This window comes from Coregonus lavaretus (assembly GCF_964263955.1).
Source record: "Coregonus lavaretus genome assembly, chromosome: 23".
In the NCBI taxonomy this organism is placed as follows: Eukaryota; Metazoa; Chordata; class Actinopteri; order Salmoniformes; family Salmonidae; genus Coregonus; species Coregonus lavaretus.
In genome coordinates this window covers 20,209,588-20,235,100 of record NC_140010.1, presented here as the reverse complement: position 1 = coordinate 20,235,100, position 25,513 = coordinate 20,209,588, and the positions used below count along the sequence as shown (strand labels likewise).

Below are 25,513 nucleotides of genomic sequence, written 5' to 3'. Positions count from 1 at the left end.
CTCCAAGGGCACCTGGTGGGCGATAGATGACAATAATGTTAAGCTTGAGTGGACAAGTGACAGTGACAGCATGGAATTCAAATGAGGAGATGGACAGGTGAGAGAGGGAGAAAATAGAAAATCTCCACTTAGGAGAAATGAGGAGACCTGTGCGACCACCACGATGACCAGATACTCTCGGACTATGAGAGAAAACATAGTCAGATGAAGAAAGAGCAGCTGGTGTAGCAGTGTTCTCTGGGGTGATCAATGTCTCCGTCAGGGTAAAAAAGTCAAGGGACTGAAGGGCAGCATAGGCTGAGATGAACTTTGCATTCTTGACCGCAGATCAGTAGTTCCAAATGCTGCCAGAGACCCGGAATTCCACATGGGTTGTGCATGCAGGGTACACTAAATTAGAAGGGTTGCAGCCAAGGGGTGGGGAGCGTCTGTAAAGCCTACAGGGAGAGGTGTGAACAGGTATAGAAAACACACACATAGTTGACAAAGCTACAAAAGAGCAAAAAGGGATAATCTGTAAATAACTAGGTAAGATACTCAAGTGAGAGAGTGGGAGAGCCTTCCTTGAATAACTCTGCGGAACAACTCGGCAAACCATCTTTGTTTCGGCTACGGTTTTAGTTTTGCGACAAAACCGCCACTGACACGACCGCCACTTACAGCTGCCGCTGAGAAACCAGGGGAGACTGAAGAACTAATTGCTAATTGCCTAGCAGAGGTGGAGAGCACTCCTCCCTGTACTAATTGCTGATTGCCTAGAAGAGCTGAAACGACTCCCCGTCCAATATAGCCACTGATTACCAAAACAATTTACAAATTGCCCTCCCTGCCCTTTGATCCTGGTTGATGTGTCAACAACTATCTACAAATGATGAGCAGTCAGCAGTTCACACACCAAGAAGGCCACTGGGAAGACAGGCAGCACTTAAAGTAGATGGCCCTAGCTAGCAAAAATACAGTTCTAGACCACAACAGATAAAGACAATATAAATTATACTTACCATTCCTGGAGATATCAGGAGTCCTCTAGCTATAGAATGAAGCACACTGAGGTGGAGCCTGAGAAGCTGATTATATACACTCAGAAAAGAGATGAAACAACTCCCCCTCCAATACAGCCACTGATTACCAAAACAAGTCACAAATTGCCCTGCTACGGCTATGGAGAGCGAGAGCACACAGTTGTCCAGAACAGCTGGTGCTCTCATGCATGGTTCAGTGTTGCTTGCCTCGAAGCGAGCATATCAATCAAATGTATTTATAAAGCCCTTTTTACATCAGCACGTCACAAAGTGCTTATACAGAAACCCAGCCTAAAACCCCAAAGAGCAAGCAATGCAGATGTAGAAGCACGGTGGCTAGGAACAACTACCTAGAAAGGCAGGAACCTAGGAAGAAACCTAGAGAGGAACCAGGCTCTGAGGGTTGGCCAGTCCTCTTCTGGCTGTGCCGGGTGGAGATTATAAGAGTACATGGTCATTAAGGCTAGATCGTTTTTCAAGATGTTCAAACGTTCATAGATGACCAGCAGGGTCAAATAATAATCACTGTGGTTATAGAAGGAATTTAGCTCGTCTGGTAGGCTTGCGTCACTGGGCAGCTCGTGGCGGGGTTTCCCTTTGTAATCAGTGATAGTTTGCACGCCCTGCCACATCTAACGAGCGTCAGAGCCATCGTAGTAGGATTCGATCTTAGTTCTGTATTGACATTTGATGGTTTGATGGCTTGTTGGAGATCGTAGCGGGATTTCTTATAAGCATCTGGATTAGTGTCCCGCTCCTTGAATGCGGCAGCTCGAGCCTTTAGCTCAGTGCGGATGTTGCCTGTAATCCATGGGTTCTGGTTGGGATATGTACATATGGTCACTGTGGGGACGATGTTGTCGACGCACTTATTAATGAAGCCGGTGACTGATGTGGTAAACTCCTCAATGTTATTGGACAAATCCCAGAACATATTCCCGTCTGTGCTAGCGAAACAGTCCTGTAGCTTAGCATCCGCTTCATTGGACCACTTCTGTATTGAGCACATCACTGGTACTTCCTGTTTGAGTTTTTGTAAGCAGGAATCAGGAGGATAGAGTTATGGTCAGATTTCAGATTTGCCAAATGGAGGGCGAGGGAGAGCTTTGTATCCGTTTCTATGTGTGGAGTAAAGGTGATCTACAGTTTTTCACCTCTAGGTGACATGCTGGTAAAAATGAGGTAAGACAGATTTCAGCTTACTTGCATTAAAATCACTGGCCACTAGGAGCGCCGCCTCTGGATGTGCATTTTCTTGTTTGCTCATGTGTGTGTGTATGTGTGTGTGTGTGTGTGTGTGTGTGTGTGTGTGTGTGTGTGTGTGTGTGTGTGTGTGTGTGTGTGTAGACTGGGAGGCGCGTGTGGACAGCCATGGTCGTGTGTTCTATGTGGATCACATCAACAGGACCACCACGTGGCAGAGACCCACTGTAGCAGCCACGCCCGACGGCATGAGGAGGTCTGGATCCGTTCAGCAGATGGAACAGCTCAATAGAAGGTGAGTGAAGGGGTAGAGGGTAAGAAAGAGGAGAGAGCTAGGGAGACACCGTTTCTGTAGTCATGTTGTAGTCACTACAAGGTATAACACACTTGTTTTGTAGTCATTACGATACTTTTGGGATTGTTTCTTCATTGTATGTTCAAAAAGCACAACTGAAAACATACACTATATAGGGCCATTTGGTGGTTGTAGGAAGAACGTAAAGCTTTTTTGTTTTTTTAATGATTTTCATAGAAATGGTTCTGTTCTTTATGAGTATTGGGGAGTTTTGTATTAAGATCAAATTATTGAATCTCTTTGATACCAAAATATTTGTGCTGAACATTTGGTCTGTGCTGTGGCTGCTTGCTATGTAAGGTGTGATTTTTATGCTTATATTAGAGCCATTACTAGAAGAACTCTCCATCAAATGCCTGGGATATTCTGAATGGAGAAAAAATAACTAAGTCTCGACAGTAATAATCAAATGAGAAATGTGCAGAACAGGCTGTGAATAAGTGTTATTGCATAAGTGTTATTTTACAACTGCAGTGCATGAAATCTCTTAACGGGATTGGAGACCCAGAAAGCGAGGGAGGAGAAATTCATTTAAATGCTTATTGGAGGAGAGGACAGGGCCTGCCCTTGCTGCGCTGGTGGAATTCCCTGTGTGTGTCTGGAATGAGAAGCGTGTCCAACTGGAAGCATGAGCAGTGGACAGTGTCGGGCTGTGTCAGATATATTTTTCTTTGTCAGACCTCACGTGTAGAAGACTAATATGGTAGTATAATCCATTGATCAATGGTCTCAAATTCAATTCCTCTCTCTCTGGGGCTTTGTGAGTATTAGCTTGGGTTCTGCCCCTCTCTCTTCTCTGGATGAATTAACATTGAATTCAATATGAAAAGTCAATATTCAGTGCAATACAATTGTATTTTATCCCTTTACGGGCAATTAAGAATCTGCACTAAATATCACTGGCAGACAAATTATGACCTTTCAAGCTGGATTTGACTGCATAAACTCAATGAGTATGGTTACATGCACACAATAATGCGATTATTGTGGATAGTCAGATTAATATAATAGTTCGATTAAAACGTTTACATGCTTTGCAAGATTTCCCTAATAATTCTGTTTACATGGACACATCTGAAATCAGGCTACCTGATGGCACTCTGATAAATGCAGAAAATCTGATAAATGCAGAAAATCGCCAATCAAAATAAACGTTCTACCACAGCAACCATGTTATTTTTTTATCAGCGTATGCTTACTTCGGTGTTGACCTTATGCCTATTAAGATAAGCAGAGTAAGGTGTTTACATGACTATTGCATATTCTGCCTACTGCCATAATCAGTTTAAAATCGAATTATTACTGTGCATGTAAACGTACTCAGATAAGAGATAGTATATGATAAGTCATAATCACTAGTGTCTTGCACACTTAAAGGAATGGTCTATATGCAGGCACTGCTGCTCTGACTTAAGGATGTTTAGTAAATGTGTGCTGGTGTGTTTGTCAGGTACCAGAGTATACAGAGGACCATGGACACAGACAGGAGTGAGGATGAAGGAAGCAGAAGCAGGAGTGCGAGAACAAGCCTCAATAACAACAGCAGTGAGACAGACTCTCCTCCAATGGCTAATGGTAAGTGGGACCACACCACAATGTCACAATTACAGAATGCAATAAGCTGAAGTGCTATTTAAGTGTAGTCTTGCTTTGTAAAACTCATGGGTATACACAGAGCCTGTTTAGTGAGAGACTTTTCAAAGTACTACATGCAACATTGTACACGACAGTCACCATTCAGTTAATTTTCCTTTGTTTTCTCCTGGTGTCTGTGTGTAGAGCTGAGAAGAGACAGCTCCTCCTCCTCCTCCTCCTCCTCGTCTCCAGTCAACAGTCAGAAGATCACAGCTCTGCTACAGAGCCCAGCGGTGAAGTTCATCACACACCCAGAGTTCTTCACTGTCCTCCACGCCAACTATGTGAGTACCTGTCTCCCCAGTGGACAATTATAACTATACACAGTCAGCATGGCTCATCTGACAAATAAGCATAATTTCCCTTTGAACAGCAATTCCAATGCTCAGTAACATATTGTAGTCTTTAGTAACAGATGCTGAATATTCTTCCATTTTGGTTCAGATTGGTTGCGTATGGTGTTTCCATGGTCATGCAGTGGTCTTCTTCTCTTCTCAGGGGGCCTATCGCATGTTCACCAGCAGCACGTGCCTGAAGCACATGATCCTGAAGATTCGTCGAGATGCTCGTAACCTTGAGAGGTACCAGCACAACAGAGACCTGGTCACCTTCCTCAACCGCTTCGCTGACGCCCAGCTGGAACTGCCCCGGGGCTGGGAGATCAAGACTGACCCTCAGGGCAAGGTACAGAGACAAAGATCCTTAGTTCATCCACAGCTAACTCACCCACCTATTCACATAAGGGCTGTGGGAAAAATGGGGGGGTGGGGTGGGTTGAATAAGTATTCTAATTATTCTTTTGATTTGGTATTTGCCTTCAGATCTAGCAGTGTTTAGATTTGTGTTTCTAACTTTGGTAAGTTTTTACCTGTAACATCTTCTCTTTGGTCCAGAACTTCTTTGTGGACCACAACAGCCGAGCGACCACGTTCATCGACCCCAGAATCCCGCTGCAGAACGGTTGCCTGTCCAACCACCTGACCCACAGGCAGCACCTGCAGAGACTACGCAGCTACAGCGCAGGAGAGGTCAGGAGAGTCAAACAGCACACAGAAGACATTTCCTTGTTTTTAAGTGTTGTAACTGTTTAATTGGGGCCAATCATGTATTAGAATTATGGAAATAATTTTCCTTTTTTCATATGTAATTTTTCAGGCCTCTGAGGTCTCCCGTAGTCGAGGTGTGGCCTTGTTGTCACGGCCAGGGAACAGTGTGGTGGCAGCAATACGGAGACAGCATCCTCCAGACCCAGTACCACAAGGTGAGTACTGTACACACACAAAGAACACAGTCATAAATCACATTTACCATATCGTTTCTGTTGTAAGTCTAACTGTCTTCTGAATTCAATGTCTTCCTTCCACTCACAGCTTATAATGAGAAGATAGTGGTCTTCCTGCGTCAGCCTGGAATATTAGAAATTCTAACGGAGCGCCAGCCAGCCCTGTCCAGGAACCATTCCCTGAGGTAGATAAACACTGGGGGATGAATTTGATTTATTTTTCAAATGAGGACCTTGTAGATTCAGAGAATGTGAATATTTCTCACTCACTGCTGTATTGGTTCCTTAAGTACTTCCATAACTGAACTTCCCTTTGGGAACTACTCATGTAATTACAGTGTAACAAGTCTTGTAATTACTTATTATTACACCTTACTTATAGCAGTAACCCTAACCTCACCCCTAACCCTAGCTTTATGTACACATCCTGGTTCAACCCTATCCCGAGCCTCAACCACAATCCTAACCCTAGCTTCATGTCCACATCCTGGTTCAACCCTAACCCGAGCCTCAAACCTAACCCTAACCCTAGCTTCATGTCCAGATCCTGGTTCAACCCTAACCCGAGCCTCAACCACAACCCGAACCCTATCTTCATGTCCACATCCTGGTTCAACCCTAACCCGAGCCTCAAACCTAACCCTAACCCTAGCTTCATGTCCAGATCCTGGTTCAACCCTAACCCGAGCCTCAACCACAACCCGAACCCTATCTTCATGTCCACATCCTGGTTCAACCCTAACCCGAGCCTCAAACCTAACCCTAGCCCTAGCTTCATGTCCAGATCCTGGTTCAACCCTAACCCGAGCCTCAACCACAACCCGAACCCTATCTTCATGTCCACATCCCGGTTCAACCCTAACCCTCAACCATAACCCTAACCCTAGCTTCATGTCCACATCCCGGTTCAACCCTAACCCTAACCCTAGCTTCATGTTCAACCCTAACCTCAGCCTCAACCACAACCCTAACCTTAACCCTGAAGTAACCCTAAGTACAGTGTAATAATGAGTACTTGTTACACTGTAATTATAGGAATAGTTACACAGTATAAAGGGTTATAAAGTTATTCTATTCTATGTCAGGTTTGATAAAACACACATACCCAGTCTAGTCCAGATTATAGTGTATGTGGCATTGCAGGGAAAAGATCCACTACATCAGAACAGAGGGAACCCAAAGACTGGAGAAACTGGCATGTGATGCAGACCTGGTGATACTATTGAGGTAGGATGCAACTGTTCATATTACCCGTGAATAAATGTTTTGTGTTGTAGTATTGTAATTATCTTCACGTTTGTTACTTTTTGGATCTCCCTGCAGCTTGTTTGAAGAGGAAATCATGTCATATGTTCCACCCTCCTTCCATCCTGGCTTCAGCTTCTCTCCTCGTTGTTCACCTGGGTCTTCACCACAGAGCTCTCCAGGTGTGTTTACACTAATGGCAAATGGAGCTGTAGTGGGTTGAAAATGTACACCCAAGAACATTTGGTTAATTCACAAGAATTGTTTAAAAAAAAACATGTCACAGATGGTTATCCTGGTGTTGTGTATGTGTCTTATGTCATGGAGTTGAATGTGCTTGTCAACAGGAATGTCGAGAGCGAGAGCGCCTGCCCCTTACCGGAGAGACTTTGAGGCCAAACTGCGCAACTTCTACAGGAAACTGGAGGCTAAAGGCTATGGCCAGGGCCCAGGAAAGATCAAGTAAGGAAAACTGTCCAGTAACATGATCACTCACACCTTTTTCAAATACAGTTACAGCTCTATACAACCCTACTGTTTCTAAGAAGCTTTAGGAATGTGTATGCAAATTAGCACCATGCTGTATATCCATGTCTGTGTTGCTCAGCATCCTATGATTGTTGTGTTCCAGGCTTATCATCCGGAGAGACCACCTGTTGGAGGGTACCTTTAACCAGGTCATGGCCTACTCACGCAAGGAACTACAGAGGAATAAGCTTTACATCACCTTCATAGGAGAGGAGGGGTACGCCAAAGCTTCTTCTATTGACCTGAACACAGACATTACAACAAAGAGGGACTTTGATCCTTGGAGTTCAACCATTGCATGAAAGTGCATGTCTTTACAAATATGGAATTCAATTCAGTTACTTGAAAAAGTAATGCATGTGTCAAGAAAGAAACCCCTCTTGTCTTTTAAAGAATGAACTGCTCATTTTGGGGAGATATAGAGGATAGTGCATGTCTGTTTCATTCTTCTGACTGCTACTGACAGATAACTCTGGTCTTCTCTTCTCATGCCGTCAGGCTGGACTACAGTGGGCCGTCCAGAGAGTTCTTCTTCCTGCTGTCTCAGGAGCTGTTCAACCCCTACTACGGCCTGTTTGAGTACTCAGCCAACGACACGTACACCGTCCAAATCAGCCCCATGTCCGCCTTCGTAGAGAACCATCTGGAATGGTGAGGAGGGCATCTGCTTGTCCTGTGTTTAAACTTCCTTCAAACTCATGAAACCTGGGTTGTGTTCATTAGGTACCAACGGGAAGAAAACTGACTGTAACTGGGAGGGACTACCTTGACTTGTCTATTAAGAAACACTATTTTTCGTGTTCCATTGCAAAGCATTTTCAAATGTTTTCCATTGTCCTAATGAACATGACCATGGGCTTGTTCTTATTTGTTTACCTATTGGAGGCAGAAAATGAATGGCTTTCATGGAAGTCTCATGTGATGAGACCTAAACACTTTCATTGCATTGAATTTGTAGTTGTGTGTGAGACCTGTCTCTGTGTGTTTTTGTGCAGGTTCCGGTTTAGTGGGCGTATTTTGGGACTGGCGTTGATCCACCAGTATCTCCTGGATGCCTTCTTCACGCGGCCCTTCTACAAGGCTCTCCTCAGACTGTGAGTGTATGTCTGTCTGTCTGTCTGTCTGCCCGCACACACGCCTGTCTGTGTCTCTGTCTGTCTGCATTGGCCTTAACAATTATTCTGTATGGAAAAATGTCTCTGCCATGTACACAAGAAAGAAAAATAATCCATAATTGATTAGTGTGCAATCAAGCATAAATGTCGCCAGTAGTTTGAGGCTTAACACAGTCTAACCCAGATTGACTTTCTAGAGTGAGAACTAATGACAAGTCTCTTCAGATAGGATGATGATAGGCTACGACAACTGACAGAATCAGCATTCTTTACATTTACACACAAAGCAAATGTACCTCAGGCTAGTGAGTGAGTTAATCACTCCCCTTGATTGACTTTAAGACAATGGATTGCTTTGTGCAGTAATAGTTAGTGAACCCCACAGCAGTTGTGTGAAATAAATATGTTTACCTGTGCAGAGCCACTGACCTGAGTGATCTGGAGTACCTAGATGAGGAGTTCCATCAGAGTCTACAGTGGATGAAAGACAATGACATCACTGACGTGCTGGACCTTACTTTCACTGTGAATGAGGAAGTCTTCGGACAGGTATGTGTGAAGTACTAATACGTACAGTGTCTACACACATACACCCAAAGCAAGCTGAAGTACTGTATAACATGTTCTTTTTTTTTTTTTACAGTGTGTATCTTTCAGTATACTGTACACTTTCATGGGGACTTTTCTATTGTAAGGTGTGTCTGTATTGTTACATGGATATTACTCTATTTGTGGGCAGGTAACAGAGAGAGAGCTGAAGTCTGGAGGGGCCAACATTAATGTGACAGAGAAGAATAAGAAGGAGTACATTGACCGTATGGTGAAGTGGAGGGTGGAGAGAGGAGTGGTCCAGCAGACAGAGGCACTGGTCAGAGGCTTCTATGAGGTACAGCAAACACTCTCAGGGCAACAACCATTGGCCATGGCATGATTTCCCCCCATTATTTCCAATTTGGTTTATTGTTTTTCCAGCCTTGCTATGATTTAAGAGGGTTTTCACTTTGCACTTCAAATATGATTTCTTCATGTTTCTTAGAATGCAATAGAACATGACTATCAAATGAAATCAACAAATTAATGATGGGAGCAATGTGTCTAAATATGTGACTGACTGGCTCGATTCAATCCTATGTAGCAAAATTTGAAATTGTGTTTTTTATATTGGATCAAAGTAGAGACTCAGAGCTAGAAAATGTTATATCATACACTGCAGTTTGCTTTGAAAGTTGATAAACTTGTAACCCCACTTTTGAGAAAATGCGCCTTGAATGTTTTTGTACACCTACTGGAGAGCTTTTCTTTGTCTACACCCATTCATTTACATTTACATTTTAGTCATTTAGCAGACACTCTTATCCAGAGCGACATACAGTTAGTGAGTGCATACATTTTCATACTGGCCCCCCGTGGGAAACGAACCCACAACCCTGGCGTTGCAAGCGCCATGCTCTACCAACTCATTCAGCATCGTTCACACCCTCTTAAGCCTTAGCCCCACCCATATCTTTAAGGATTCACATTTGAGGCCATGTGCTAAACAGAGTGAGTAAGGTAGTGTAGTAAACAACCAAAGATTTCAAGACTAAAAGTGTAAAACAGCTGTCTCCGGATTTCATCTTCAAACTAAGGGCAACCATAGCAGTAGTAGTGCATACACCAAAAAAAGTATGCACGCATGACTGTAAGTCGCTTTGGATAAAAGCGTCTGCTAAATGGCATATTATATTATTATTATTATAGTGAAAGTAGTAGCAAAAAGTACACTTTATCTAGTCCTTGGCCTATATCCTAATCTGACTTTGGTGCAGGTCATGTTGTTCGTCACATTACCGTCTCTGGTAAACACACACTATATCAAATAAAATCAAAGTTTATTTATCACATGCACAGGATACAGAAGGTGTAAACGGCACAGTGAATTGGTTACTTGTATATTTGCATAGTAGCAATATCAAAAATAGAAAGTGTCCAGATAAATATTTTATAAATATTTTATAATTATTAGATGATTCTTACCCAGACACACTTGTCTAAATTGATGGGTCATGTGAAATAAATGCTATAACCACCCCCCAGCCACATCTAGCTAAGTGGATGGGTCACTATTGTCTAGACATGTACACATGTTCATGAAATACGATAGATTACCGTAATCACCCCTAGACACAACTGGCTAACTTGATGGGTCATGTAATCACCTGGCAAAGTCTTATGTTTAGACATGTAGCTTGCTAGCTAGCTAAACAATGAACCTAATGATGCTTTCAAGACAACTGGGAACTTGGAAAATATGAGGTCAAATCATGACGTCAGTGATCTTCAGTTCGGAAAGTCTGGGCTCTAGAAAGAGGCCCAAGTTCCCTAGTTGGAATTCTGTGTTGGATGACCGTTGAAAATGATTTTTCCCAGTCGGAGCTCGTTTTTTTTCCCCGAGTTCCCAGTTGTCTTGAATGCACTGAAGTCGGAAGTCAGAGATTTCTGAGTTCCTAGTTCCCAGTTGTTTTGAATGTGGCAATAATCTCAACCCATACTGATTGTCATAGCTAGCCACCATGCATGAATCTGCAGGTAGCTAAAGCTAACCAACTAGGTTCAATGTTAACTAGCTAGCTAACATTATGCTATAACTAGCAATGCAAATGTATTTCTGAGATACAAATAATATTACTACACAGATCATACACGTAATGTTACCTAGCGAGCCAGCCAGCCAGCTAACGTTAGCTAGCTAGCTAACAGTACGCTTTAACTTGCAGTGAAAACGACTTTCTGACAAAATTAGAAACATATCATATCTGAAAATGTAGCTAGCTAGACTCTTACCCGTATACATGGATGAACGCTTCTCCCTCTCTGCCCTTAGTTTGAAGATGAAATCCGGAGACAGTTGTTTTATACAACAGCCTTCTGTGTTTTCTTTTCGACTCCCTCCAGAATTCTCTACATCTCCTTAGCCATCAAACTCTGTTTCCATATGGAATCATGTAGTAACCAAAAAAGTGTTAAACAAATCAAAATATAGTTTATATTTGAGATTCTTTAAATAGCCACCCTTTGCCTTGATGACAGCTTTGCACACTCTTGGCATTATAACAACCAGCTTCATGAGGTAGTCACCTGGAATGCATTTCAATTAATAGGTGTGCCTTCTTAAAAGTTAATTTGTGGAATTGATTTCCTTCTTAATGTGTTTGAGCCAATCAGTTGTGTTGTGACAAGGTGGGGGGTATACAGAAGATAGCCCTATTTGGTAAAAGACCAAGTCCATAATGGCAAGAACAGCTCAAATAAGCAAAGAGAAACGACAGTCCATTACTTTAAGACATGAAGGTCAGTCAATACGGAAAATCTCAAGAACTGAAAGTTTCTTCAAGTGCAGTCACAAAAACCATCAAGCGCTATGATGAAACTGGCCCTCATGAGGACCGCCACAGGAATAGAAGACCCAGAGTTACCTCTGCTGCAGATAAGTTCATTAGAGTTACCAGCCTCAGAAATTGCATCCCAAATAAATGCTTCACAGAGTTCAAGTAACAGACACATCTCAACATCAACTGTTCAGAGGGGACTGTGTGAATCAGGCCTTCATAGTCGAATTGCTGCAAAGAAACCACTACTAAAGGACACCAATAATAAGAAGAGACCTGCTTGGGCCAAGAAACATGAGCAATGGACATTAGACCAGTTGAAATGTATCCTTTGGTCTGGAGTCCAAATTGGAGATTTTTGGTTCCAACCGCCGTGTCTTTGTGAGACGCGGTGTGGGTGAGCGGATGATCTCCGCATGTGTAGTTCCCATCGTAAAGCATGGAGGAGGAGGTGTTATGGTGTGGGGTTGCTTTGCTGGTGACACTGTCTGTGATTTATTTAGAATTCAAGGCACACTTAACCAGCATGGCTACCACAGCATTCTGCAGCAATACACCATTCCATCTGGTTTGGGCTTAGTGGGACTATATTTTGTTGTTCGACAGGACAATGACCCAACACACCTCCAGGCTGTGTAAGGGCTATTTGACCAAGAAGGAGAGTGATGGAGTGCTGCATCAGATGACCTGGCCTCCACAATCCCCCGACCTCACCCAATTGAGATGGTTTGGGATGAGTCAGACTGCAGAGTGAAGGAAAAGCAGCCAACAAGTGCTTAGCATATTTGGGAACTCCTTCAAGACTGTTGGAAAAGCATTCCAGGTGAAGCTGGTTGAGAGAATGCCAAGAGTGTGCAAAGCTGTCATCAAGGCAAAGGGTGGCTATTTGAAGAATCTCAAATATAAAATATATTTTGATTTGTTTAACACTTTTTTGGTTACTACATGATTCCATATGTGTTATTTCATAGTTTTGATGTCTTCACTATTATTCTACAATGTAAAAAATAAAAATAAAACCTGGAATGAGTAGGTGTGTCCAAACTTTTGACTGGTACTGTATATAATTATTTCTCACAACTATCTACGCGCTCTCCACCTCTTACCTTTTCCCTTCGCTTGTGGACTTCAGTGCACAACACATCAGCTGTCTGTGACCAGACCTTCATATCATGACCGCTAACCGCTGCACACAGCCTCTCTCTCTCTCTCTCTCTCGTTCAAATGCCTCTCCTGTGAAGTAGTGACGTGTGACATATGCCTAGTTTCCTGAAACGAGTCACATACAGTATGTTCTATGTTCCTGCAATATTTCTCCAGGTGGTGGACTCACGGCTGGTGTCAGTGTTCGATGCCAGAGAGTTGGAGCTGGTCATTGCTGGGACAGCTGAGATAGACCTCAATGACTGGAGGAACAACACAGAGTATAGAGGAGGTGAGCAGACTGCAGTGAAGCACATCACTGGACATTACCTAATGGAGAATCTTCAATGAACATGCTTTTAGTCTAGGACTATGGTGACTGTAGTAGGTACGGTAATCTAGCCCAACGTGTTTTATGGATAATATGTGTTTGTGAAAGGCATGTGATATAAGGAGCACATTTAATTGTGAAGACACAGGCCACATTCCCTTGTTGAACCAGCCCCCCTGTAGCCTGTAGCCCTTGGTCCTAAACTGTATATGCTATAGCCATCTTTTCTATGGCATGTCAACAATAAAGGAGTTGGCTACTGCACATCCGGTATGGGACCAGCTACCACCCCTGTACCCCGTCTGTAACATGCCTTCTTCATTGGCCTTCTCCATTGCAGGCTACCATGACAGCCACATAGTGATCCGGTGGTTCTGGGGGGCTGTGGAGCGCTTCAACAATGAGCAGAGGCTGCGTCTGCTGCAGTTTGTGACGGGCACCTCCAGTGTTCCCTACGAGGGCTTCACTGCGCTACGGGGCAGCAACGGCCTGCGACGCTTCTGTATAGAGAAGTGGGGCAAGATCACCGCTCTACCCAGGTAATATACAGTAAACTCTCTACCCAAGACTATAATTGTATGATTACATTCTGCTATTACAGGTCTGTACATGCTTTGGATTCAAACTTTCCTAATTATGTTAACCTTCAAACCCCTGCATAACTTTCACATACAACATATTTGGCGAAAAACTATTCAGTTGAGGTGGTTGTCTAATGCTGATGATCTACAGTATATCTATCTTCCAGGGCGCACACATGCTTCAACCGTCTGGATCTCCCTCCGTACCTGTCCTACACCATGCTCTATGATAAACTGCTTATCGCTGTGGAGGAGACCAGCACCTTTGGCCTTGAGTGAAGGAGAAAGACATCGTCCCAAATGGGACCCTATTCCCTATATAGTGCATTTAAGTATTGCACTAAGGCAAAGATCATCCACTAGATTCAGCCACGTGACAATTTCTCCTTGAGCAGATGGTCAGGGGGCCGGAACATACTGTAATTACAAATAATTTGTATACTGCAAATTGACCGCAAGAAGCCCAAACAGATATAATATTTGACTAAAACAATCATTTCAAATTTTGCTTACATTTGTATATGTTCACAATATCTCTCTATTATGTGTGGGAATACTTTGGAACAGATTTACAAAGTTAAAATGACTAGGAGCTGATTTGCTGGTGTTTTTACAGTCTTTTATTCCATTTAAATAAAACCACGTCCCGCCAGTTGGTGGACCCTGCACTAGGGAATAGGGTTCCATTTGGAAAGCAGTCAAGATCTTACTGTCGGATCCTGTGCCTCAGGACTGAGGACTCTACTGTATGCAACACTCCCTTTTTACTGTACATTTCAATACAAAGACTGTACATTTCTCTTTTTTAACTATCTATGTACAGTGTACAAGCAAAAGGAAAAGCCAACCACCACCGCATGCATTACTCACCTGTTACAATGTACCTTTGTTAAGGGGATATTGCATAAAGGAACCAAGCTGTATGCAATAGCTCTTATTTGGCCTCAGCCTATAACGGTACTCAGGGCCTTGACTCAACACATCACACCAACGAATAGGCTAGTCCATCTCTCACAGTGCACCTTGCACCAACAGCCTCAGCTAGCATCGTCACATGATCTATCACCAATCAGAACCACCATTATCACTAGAAGAAATGCCTCAACTCGCATTATAAGAGGGAGAGAAATTCCTCAAATTCTGTCACGTGAAGAACCACTACAACCAACATTATATCATAACGTTGTGTTCCAACTTCAGCAATTCCACTTCAAATACTGCTGCCACTGGGATTATCCCAGGATATGACATCAGCAAAGGACTGGCTCACAAAATGGCTGCTGAAGAGTATTACTACTAAAATAATAACCAAAGCATATTGTCCGTAAAGAACTTTAAAGAAATTAAAGTTTTTACCAAGATTTTGTGAACATTGTGATATGTCAAGAGAGATTCAATAGTATAGCAAGACCCTCCCACAATTGCAAAATGACTGTTTGAGGATTCTAAGGATACTAGTTGTTATACTGTACTGTAACTTAAGTCAAAACTATTTGTTATCACGAAATATGTGGAATTGACGTAAGCCTTGATGTTGATTGGGAAAATCACACAAACCTCAGTTTCACTGTAAGTGATTAGAGTGAAGGGAGGTGAAGAAACCCGCTTTATCACCAATGTCTGATCAGAAGAATAACCTTTCGACGTGCTCCATGTGAAAACGTATTTTTCCCCTCTTGATTTTGAGAACCATTTGATGTTTACATGAGGTGCGTATTCTCTTGTTTTAACACACTTCAGTCAGGATATTATGAATGTTTCATTATCACAAAATTTATTTGTTTCATCTGTATATTGTAGACTGTGTATAACACCACAGATTATTTTGGAAGTTGTAAAAAATATGTTAATGTGTTTTTTACATGATTTTTTTCAAGCATGGAAAACACAACAGGACATATTGAAGTTTTTTTTTATCCAAGAGAGAGATGATTTGAAGTAAATTTGCGGGAATTGTGTTTAGATTGTACTGGATCTTATTCTTCCTGAATATTTGTTGTACTTGTAAGGAGTTGATACTTAGTAAGTTCACCTGAAATATGTATACCACTATTCAAACACAAATCTATTATATTTTTAAATGTTTATAAATGTAACACCACTTGCAATTGTTATACAATATAGTTTTTGCTGAAAGAAATACAGTAGCATACAATGCTGTTGACCTGTTACCGCTTGTGTTTTAGCAGAGTTAACATGTTTGATTTTGTTTCAGTTTATGCCTGTGTGTCTACCCTTGCCCACAGACATACAGTGAGGGAAAAAAGTATTTGATCCCCTGCTGATTTTGTATGTTTGCCCACTGACAAAGAAATGATCAGTCTATAATTTTAATGGTAGGTTTATTTGAATAGTGAGAGAGAATAACAACAACAAAATCCAGAAAAACACATGTCAAAAATGTTATAAATTGATTTGCATTTTAATGAGGGAAATAAGTATTTGACCCCTCTGCAAAACATGACTTAGTACTTGGTGGCAAAACCCTTATTGGCAATCACAGAGGTCAGACGTTTCTTGTAGTTGGCCACCAGGTTTGCACACATCTCAGGAGGGATTTTGTCCCACTCCTCTTTGCAGATCTTCTCCAAATCATCAAGGTTTCGAGGCTGACGTTTGGCAACTCGAACCTTCAGCTCCCTCCACAGATTTTCTATGGGATTAAGGTCTGGAGACTGGCTAGGCCACTCCAGGACCTTAATGTGCTTCTTCTTGAGCCACTCCTTTGTTGCCTTGGCCGTGTGTTTTGGGTCATTGTCATGCTGGAATACCCATCCACGACCCATTTTCAATGCCCTGGCTGAGGGAAGGACGTTCTCACCCAAGATTTGACAGTACATGGCCCCGTCCATTGTCCCTTTGATGCGGTGAAGTTGTCCTGTCCCCTTAGCAGAAAAACACCCCCAAAGCATAATGTTTCCACCTCCATGTTTGACGGTGGGGATGGTGTTCTTGGGGTCATAGGCAGCATTCCTCCTCCTCCAAACACGGCGAGTTGAGTTGATGCCAAAGAGCTCGATTTTGGTCTCATCTGACCACAACACTTTCACCCAGTTCTCCTCTGAATCATTCAGATGTTCATTGGCAAACTTCAGACGGGCATGTATATGTGCTTTCTTGAGCAGGGGGATCTTGCGGGCGCTGCAGGATTTCAGTCCTTCACGGCGTAATGTGTTACCAATTGTTTTCTTGGTGACTATGGTCCCAGCTGCCTTGAGATCATTGACAATATCCTCCCGTGTAGTTCTGGGCTGATTCCTCACCGTTCTCATGATCATTGCAACTCCACGAGGTGAGATCTTGCATGGAGCCCCAGGCCGAGGGAGATTGACAGTTATTTTGTGTTTCTTCCATTTGCGAATAATCGCACCAACAGTTGTCACCTTCTCACCAAGCTGCTTGGCGATGGTCTTGTAGCCCATTCCAGCCTTGTGTATTTCTACAATCTTGTCCCTGACATCATTGGAGAGCTCTTTGGTCTTGGCCATGGTGGAGAGGTTGGAATCTGATTGATTGATTGCTTCTGTGGACAGGTGTCTTTTATACAGGTAACACGCTGAGATTAGGAGCACTCCCTTTAAGAGTGTGCTCCTAATCTCAGCTCGTTACCTGTATAAAAGACACCTGGGAGCCAGAAATCTTTCTGATTGAGAGGGGGTCAAATACTTATTTCCCTAATTAAAATGCAAATCAATTTATAATATTTTTGACATGCGTTTTTCTGGATTTTTTTGTTGTTATTCTGTCTCTCACTGTTCAAATAAACCTACCATAAAAATTATAGACTGATCATTTCTTTGTCAGTGGGCAAATGTAAAAAATCAGCAGGGGATCAAATACTTTTTTCCCTCACTGTATGTGCTATGACATGATGAAAATGTAATTTACTCAAAATGGACGTCATGTTGGAGTGTCTTTTGTCAGTTCCAGGTTGCCATGCCACACCCTTTAGGACTGACCCCACAGGGTTGCTTTATTCATTTACCCTCATGTTGTCATTTAATGCACATATGCTATAGCGACTTTATCATAATAGGATATGACAGCTGTTATAGTCTGCAAATGCCATGCCTTAACATGAAAACACTGTATATGACAACATGCCACTGTCACACAGACATAAGCCTATAACTGAGTTGATTGCAGACCAATTGAATAATTGTATATGTCCTATCTTTTCATGTGCATTGTTATAGTAATTTGATATTAGAAGAGAGACACCCGAAACTGACTTTGAACACTACTGTACTTAAATGACCTGTGTTTCTGATCAAATATGTTGGCTTTATCTCATGTCCCTTTCCTTTAACAATTAAGATTTTGGAATGTATAATGAGTGCATTTATAGTTGCTATTATACAATTGGAAGGCTGTAAGATAAAGTGTATACAGGAAATGTATAACAATTTATAATATACTTAGTAAGATGTTCCTGAAAGCATTTTGAAATGGCAAAATGTCAGATATACAGTACAAGATTGAAGGGCGTTATTAATGTATTTTTATTTATTTTCTACACTATGTTTTTGTGCAGTATGCTTTAAGTTACTGTTGAAAATGTGTCTCATGCTATGCACATGTTGTGTGGTGAAGAACAAGAAATGCAATTTTCAAACATCAATCTGTTGCCTATTTTGAAAATATCTCACATGATATTTCCTCTTTGAGAGATTTCAGCTAGTGAACGTTTTACAACAATTATTTTGTTCTCAGAAACCCTCTCACAGGTCTACATGTTTCACTGTCTGTCCCCACTATGTCCTCCTAGATTTTCTTGTCCAGACAGTATTCTTTGGTTGTCTGTTGGGCTCACATGCAGTAATTCTCAGGCTGCGCTTTCAATTCAAGCAAATATACTGTTAACGAATGTCAATTAAAAAATACTTCGTAAAGCACCTACTTTCATCTACTAGTTTTATGAGTATCAAAGAATAGTGATATGTCCCCAGGATATGTTAGCTGACATTCTCTTTTACCACTAGAGAGCACTGTGACACATCCAAAGTGTGGCAGAGCCACTGACACTAAGGTAAAATATTATTATAACTAACCCCTTTCATATGTGGTAAGGTCATAGCAATCTCAGATGGGAGTGGATTTGATTTTAGATTACAAAGCCTTTTGAATTGACCTATGCCTGCATCAGAGTTTCTGCATATTTTTTGAAGGATTGGGATAAATACACCCTTTTAAAATACCTCTTAAAAAGGTCCAATGCAGCTGTTTTTATCTCAATATCAAATAATTTCTGGGTAACAATTAAGTACCTTACTGTGATTGTTGTCCCCCATGGGAAATCAGGGAAGGGACGGTGAATCTGTCTCCTTCCGTACGTTCGTTTGTATGTTCGTTAGTCACACGCAATATCTCAGACAGCACTGGGCCGATTTTGACGAAACTTGGGTGAATGATGCATCTTGCCATAGAGATCAGGCATTTATAAAATGGCACTGGCCCAAGGGGGAGCGCTGCATCTTTCTTGGGTGATGACATTTTACTGTTGCCTTGTTTTCAATTAAAATTGTCAAAAATAAACATAAATAGCTTCATAGCAATAATTTAGCGAGGACTGTCTAGGACTGGTCTGAGTGAAGGACCTAATTGGAGGAGCCTAATGGGAGGGATATGTAACCTGAAAGTTAGCTGTTATTGACAGAGAGGTTTGCCGCCAGGCAGGGCTGCCGGAAAACGTGTGGCGAGCAGGAATTTGCCCCAGCACCTTTCAATTAGGTGGGGCAGCGGCCCACCACTTTTGATTTGGTTTAATAACAAATGTGGACGCAAAAGCTTTGAAAACAGGGACAAAATAGGCCTACAGTTTTTTAGACTGACTTGCCTTCTAATTTGTTAACTCATGCACTATTGCCGCGTTCACGTGCTAGTCGGAAGTAGGAAACTCACAGAAATGTCAGAAACTTTGAACATCCCACGGAGCACCATTAAATCCATTATAAAAAAATTGAAATAATATGGCACCACAACAAACCTGCCAAGAGAGGGCCGCCCACCAAAACTCACAGACCAGGCAAGGAGGGCATTAATCAGAGAGGCAACAAAGAGACCAAAGATAACCCTGAAGGAGCTGCAAAGCTCCACAGCGGAGAATGGAGTATCTGTCCATAGGACCACTTTAAGCTGAACACTCCAGAGAGTTGGGCTTTACGGAAGAGTGGCCAGAAAAAAGCCATTGCTTAAAGAAAAAAATAAGCAAACACATTTGGTGTTCGCCAAAAGGCATGTGGTCCTCTGTAGCTCAGCTGGTAGAGCACGGCGCTTGTAACGCCAAGGTAGTGGGTTCGATCCCCGGGACCACCCATACACAAAAAAAATTATGCACGCATGACTGTAAGTCGCTTTGGATAAAAGCGTCTGCTAAATGGCGTATTATTTATTATTATGTGGGAGAAGGTACTCTGGTCAGATGAGACTGAAATTGAGCTTTTTGGCCATCAAGGAAAACGCTATGTCTGGCGCAAACCCAACACCTCTCATCACCCGAGAACACCAACCCCACAGTGAAGCATGGTGGTGGCAGCATCATGCTGTGGGGATGTTTTTCATCTGCAGGGACTGGGAAACTGGTCAGAATTGAAGGAATGATGGATGGCGCTAAATACAGGGAAATTCTTGAGGGAAACCTGTTTCAGTCTTCCAGAGATTTGAGACTGAGACGGAGGTTCACCTTCCAGCAGGACAATGACCCTAAGCATACTGCTAAAGCAACACTTGAGTGGTTTAAGGGGAAACATTTAAATGTCTTGGAATGGCCTTGTCTAAGCCCAGACCTCAATCCAATTGAGAATCTGTGGTATGACTTAAAGATTGCTGTACACCAGCGGAACCCATTCAACTTGTAGGAACTGGAGCAGTTTTGCCTTGAAGAATGGGCAAAAATCCCAGTGGCAAGATGTGCCAAGCTTATAGAGACATAGCCCAAGAGACTTGCAGCTGTAATTGCTGCAAAAGGTGGCTCTACAAAGTATTGTCTTTGGGGGGGGTGAATAGTTACAGTGAGGGAAAAAAGTATTTGATCCCCTGCTGATTTTGTACATTTGCCCACTGACAAAGAAATGATCAGTCTATAATTTTAATGGTATGTTTATTTGAACAGTGAGAGACAGAATAACAACAACAAAAATCCAGAAAAGCGCATGTCAAAAATGTTATAAATTGATTTGCATTTTAATGAGGGAAATAAGTATTTGACCCCCTCTCAATCAGAAAGATTTCTGGCTCCCAGGTGTCTTTTATACATACTCTTAAAGGGAGTGCTCCTAATCTCAGCGTGTTACCTGTATAAAAGACACCTGTCCACAGAAGCAATCAATCAATCAGATTCCAAACTCTCCACCATGGCCAAGACCAAAGAGCTCTCCAAGGGTGTCAGGGACAAGATTGTAGACCTACACAAGGCTGAAATGGGCTACAAGACCATCGCCAAGCAGCTTGGTGAGAAGGTGACAACAGTTGGTGCGATTATTCACAAATGGAAGAAACACAAAATAACTGTCAATCTACCTCAGCCTGGGGCTCCATGCAAGATCTCACCTCGTGGAGTTGCAATGATCATGAGAACGGTGAGGAATCAGCCCAGATCTACACGGGAGGATCTTGTCAATGATCTCAAGGCAGCTGGGACCATAGTCACCAAGAAAACAATTGGTAACACACTACGCCGTGAAGGACTGAAATCCTGCAGCGCCCGCAAGGTCCCCCTGCTCAAGAAAGCACATATACAGGCCCGTCTGAAGTTTGCCAATGAACATCTGAATGATTCAGAGGAGAACTGGATGAAAGTGTTGTGGTCAGATGAGACCAAAATCGAGCTCTTTGGCATCAACTCAACTCGCCGTGTTTGGAGGAGGAAGAATGCTGCCTATGACCCCAAGAACACCATCCCCACCGTCAAACATGGAGGTGGAAACATTATGCTTTGGGGGTGTTTTTCTGCTAAGGGGATGGACGGGGCCATGTACCGTCAAATCTTGGGTGAGAACCTCCTTCCCTCAGCCAGGGCATTGAAAATGGGTCGTGGATGGGTATTCCAGCATGACAATGCCCCAAAACACACGGCCAAGGCAACAAAGGAGTGGCTCAAGAAGAAGCACATTAAGGTCCTGGAGTGGCCTAGCCAGTCTCCAGACCTTAATCCCATAGAAAATCTGTGGAGGGAGCTGAAGGTTCGAGTTGCCAAACGTCAGCCTCAAAACCTTAATGACTTGGAGAAGATCTGCAAAGAGGAGTGGGACAAAATCCCTCCTGAGATGTGTGCAAACCTGGTGGCCAACTACAAAAACGTCTGACCTCTGTGATTGCCAACAAGGGTTTTGCCACCAAGTACTAAGTCATGTTTTGCAGAGGGGTCAAATACTTATTTCCCTCATTAAAATGCAAATCAATTCATAACATTTTTGACATGCGTTTTTCTGGATTTTTGTTGTTGTTATTCTGTCTCTCTGTTCAAATAAACCTACCATTAAAATTATAGACTGATCATGTCTTTGTCAGTGGGCAAACTTACAAAATCAGCAGGGGATCAAATACTTTTTTCCCCTCACTGTATGCACACTCAAGTTTTCAGTTTTTTTGTCTTATTTCTTGTTTGTTTCACAATTTTTTTTATTTTTCATCTTCAAAGTGGTAGGCATGTTGTGTAAATCAAATGATACAAACCCCCCCAAAAATCCATTTTAATTCCAGGTTATAAGGCAACAAAATAGGAAAAATGCCAAGGGGGGTGAATACTTTCGCAAGCCACCGTATAAACGTGCTGCGTTCAAACAGTTAGCAAGTCGGACATTTCTGAGTTTCCTATTTCCGACTAGCATGTGAACGTGGCATTTATCCTTATTATCAGAGTGCTGCAGGTTGTGTGTGTGTTGACCAATCAGATTCACGGAAATCACAGGTAGTGTGGGTCGGGCATGGAGCACCTCTATATATAGCAGAGCACGCTTTCCACTTTTCTCCAGTATTATTTTAGTAAATGGGAAAATAACTCACTCCAGACAGGCACAAGCAAAAACTCTTTACAGAAAAGTTGTAGCAACCCTTCACCTAAACATTAGTGATCTGACATGCTGTATCAGTCTGATCAACTGTAGGTCTAGCCATAGCTGCAGGAAGTAGGGGTGCTTAGGGTGCTGCAGAACCCCCTGAAAAATCATATAATCTAAAGACCTGCCTTAACGAAATAATAATGCATTTATTTGTGATGTAGCATGGGGTGTTTTTTTTCTTCCTATTCTAATGGTAGGCCTACCTAAAACCATCATAAACACAACCAAATGATGATTTTTTTGCAATAGCATATATGAAATGTATTTATTACATTAGAATGCATTGGCTCAGAAAGGGATTGCTAGATGCCCATCTTCTCTAGTGTTAATAGTCGGAGTATAGAAGCACACGATTTTGTAAGACTCCGGGCCAAAATTCGACAAAGCTCTAACCAAAGAACATGTGTGCGATGGCAAGCACAGAAGCACGCGTGTGGCCAGTGTAGTCAGCATATAACTTTTGCCGAGCGCAAGCCGCTCCTATTCATGGGCATGAGCACACCAGCTCCACTATTAATTTCATCAAAACCTTGGCCTGAGTGCACCGGGTCCACTAGAGGCTTGCACTACTTGAGTGTAAAAATACGCTCTGATTCTATTTTCAAGATTTCAATGCGCAGCTCAGGTCTGACTGGGCTACACAGTAGAGACTAGAGACTGAGCGAGGGAGCTGAACAGTTCGGGACTAAAGTTGGGCAAAGCTGATATCGCGGCAGGAGTAACCAATCGAAGCTCACCATAGCTTCCAACCCCTATTGGGTTGGCTGACAATGGCTGTTGATTCGTAGCACTACCTAGCATGCTTGCTAGCTTGTTAGCACCAACATGAGGGCGAAGCTAGCGTGGCTATGTGAGTTACCGATATATAGTGTATCTCGGCCAGAGCAATAGGATAAAGTGCCTTGCGCTCCACTTGCCCTGGCCAAAAGTTACGCTTACAGTGTAGCAGGTAAAGATAATCAACTTATTTTGCAATGCCCCTACTGGAATGCTTTGCCGTTTGGTTGTTTTCAGTTTTTTTTTTATCCCCTGCCTAATCGGACAACCACAGAGCAGGCTCAACTTGCCCGACTGCCACAAATGCCATAAATTGTCCTTCTTTCACTTAAACAATGTGGATGCGCGGGAAAGATCAGTTTTAGGCTAAGCCTACTGGAATTCCTTACAGTTTTGTTGTTTTTAGTTTTTTTTTTATCACCTGGGGCAACTTTAGAGCAGGCTCAACTTGCCCCAGGCAATAGGTCAAACCTTAAGGTCCCTGCTTCAACTAGGTTCCTGAGTTTTACCCAGTTACCATCACCAGGCAGGCAAAAACTCCACCCATGCAAAACGAGCTGAACTTTCAGGCAGTCTTCTCAAACAGCTCTTACACTAAAGGGTATTATCATAATTTTCACAATTTCACAGTATAATTCCAACCTCATAGTGTGGAAATATATATAAAACACAGGAAAATCAAGTTTTTGAGTGCATTGCCCCTTTAACTAAAGTGAATTGTAAGCTATTTCGATTGAGCCATTTTATTTTGTCATTGAATACAATAATAGGCTTATTTATAGACAAATCTAATATTTTTTTCTCATAGTTTAATGAACATAAACAGCTATCGCCTACAGCCAATCATCAGTCCAAGAGCATTACTTGACTCAAAGTCAAATTTGTGACTTTTTAAAAGTGAATAAAGAAATGGTTAATGCTTGTTCTTATGACCATCAATAGCTGGGCTACCTACATGATGAGCTCAAGGTGGGAGTTCTATTAGACTGAACTGGGGTAAACCGGGATATAGCTCGTCACCTCACTGGGCAAAAAAGCGGTGAGGGAGGAGCACCGGCTCAAATCGACCATCACCGGGCCATAATGTAAACAAAATAGCATGATGAATCGTTCTATCAAATAGGCTATACATTAGGCTACCATTTTAGTAGTTTTCCTTGGGAAGTCAGGTAAAGATATATACGTTTTTATAAAGAGCAAATCCTTATACATGTGAAAACATTGAATCCTAACTCATTACTCCACGTGCTTGACATACCTCACCTTTGTTTTCAGCCGACTTCGCCGTCTTTGACCGGGGCACCCGGCTCACCCGCGGGAGGCAGCCCGGTTTCAAAACGAATGCAATCAATGCAAACCCGGTTTACACGGGGCATGCCCGGGACATTAATCAAATCCCCTCAATTTCAAGACCCCGCCCCGCTCCTTTAACTCGGCAACTGTTCGTTTTACGTGGCCCGTTGCCCATGATTGGTAGAGATTTTATTTTACGACCAATGGAATGGTCTAAAATATGCAAGCCCCGCTCGATCGGGGCACCGGGCGATGCAAAAATAATTCGCCCATTATCAAAGTGCGTTCTGGAGAGCGATTATCAGTCACTGCCTCAGCGCTATAGTGACTTTTGCCAAGAGGGTTATCAGAGCTGCCTGTCAAACAACTGTTTCTCTGTCTGACGGCTTTAGAACTGCGGATAACATTTGGGTATGTTCTTATACACAGGGTGATCGGCTAGAATAAAATTGTAAATTTGGTCAGAAATGCCCTAACTTGAAAGCTTCTCCAAAACGCAGTAAAGGAAAGGAAACTTTGTTACGCTCTCAACAGCGGGCATTTTTGTTGATAGAGTATTCATCAAGTTAACCAAGA

At 42.5% G+C, this 25,513-nt stretch overlaps 1 protein-coding gene across 1 annotated transcript in view; it reads left to right on the top strand.

The window, feature by feature from the left end:
- The window catches only part of hecw1b (HECT, C2 and WW domain containing E3 ubiquitin protein ligase 1b), a gene marked incomplete at both ends in the record, with an annotated part of 35,919 nt that extends 21,832 nt beyond the window's left edge, over nucleotides 1-14,087 (top strand). The window contains 18 exons of the mRNA XM_084139448.1: nucleotides 2,370-2,520; nucleotides 4,031-4,155; nucleotides 4,360-4,499; nucleotides 4,714-4,899; nucleotides 5,109-5,243; nucleotides 5,371-5,476; nucleotides 5,586-5,682; nucleotides 6,641-6,724; nucleotides 6,821-6,924; nucleotides 7,090-7,204; nucleotides 7,374-7,487; nucleotides 7,769-7,921; nucleotides 8,266-8,364; nucleotides 8,805-8,934; nucleotides 9,125-9,271; nucleotides 13,074-13,188; nucleotides 13,568-13,766; nucleotides 13,976-14,087. Coding sequence (XP_083995574.1) covers nucleotides 2,370-2,520; nucleotides 4,031-4,155; nucleotides 4,360-4,499; nucleotides 4,714-4,899; nucleotides 5,109-5,243; nucleotides 5,371-5,476; nucleotides 5,586-5,682; nucleotides 6,641-6,724; nucleotides 6,821-6,924; nucleotides 7,090-7,204; nucleotides 7,374-7,487; nucleotides 7,769-7,921; nucleotides 8,266-8,364; nucleotides 8,805-8,934; nucleotides 9,125-9,271; nucleotides 13,074-13,188; nucleotides 13,568-13,766; nucleotides 13,976-14,087 — 2,312 coding nt within the window. The remainder of the gene's footprint in view (nucleotides 1-2,369; nucleotides 2,521-4,030; nucleotides 4,156-4,359; nucleotides 4,500-4,713; nucleotides 4,900-5,108; nucleotides 5,244-5,370; nucleotides 5,477-5,585; nucleotides 5,683-6,640; nucleotides 6,725-6,820; nucleotides 6,925-7,089; nucleotides 7,205-7,373; nucleotides 7,488-7,768; nucleotides 7,922-8,265; nucleotides 8,365-8,804; nucleotides 8,935-9,124; nucleotides 9,272-13,073; nucleotides 13,189-13,567; nucleotides 13,767-13,975) is intronic.
- Between the last annotated feature and the right edge of the window lie 11,426 nt (nucleotides 14,088-25,513).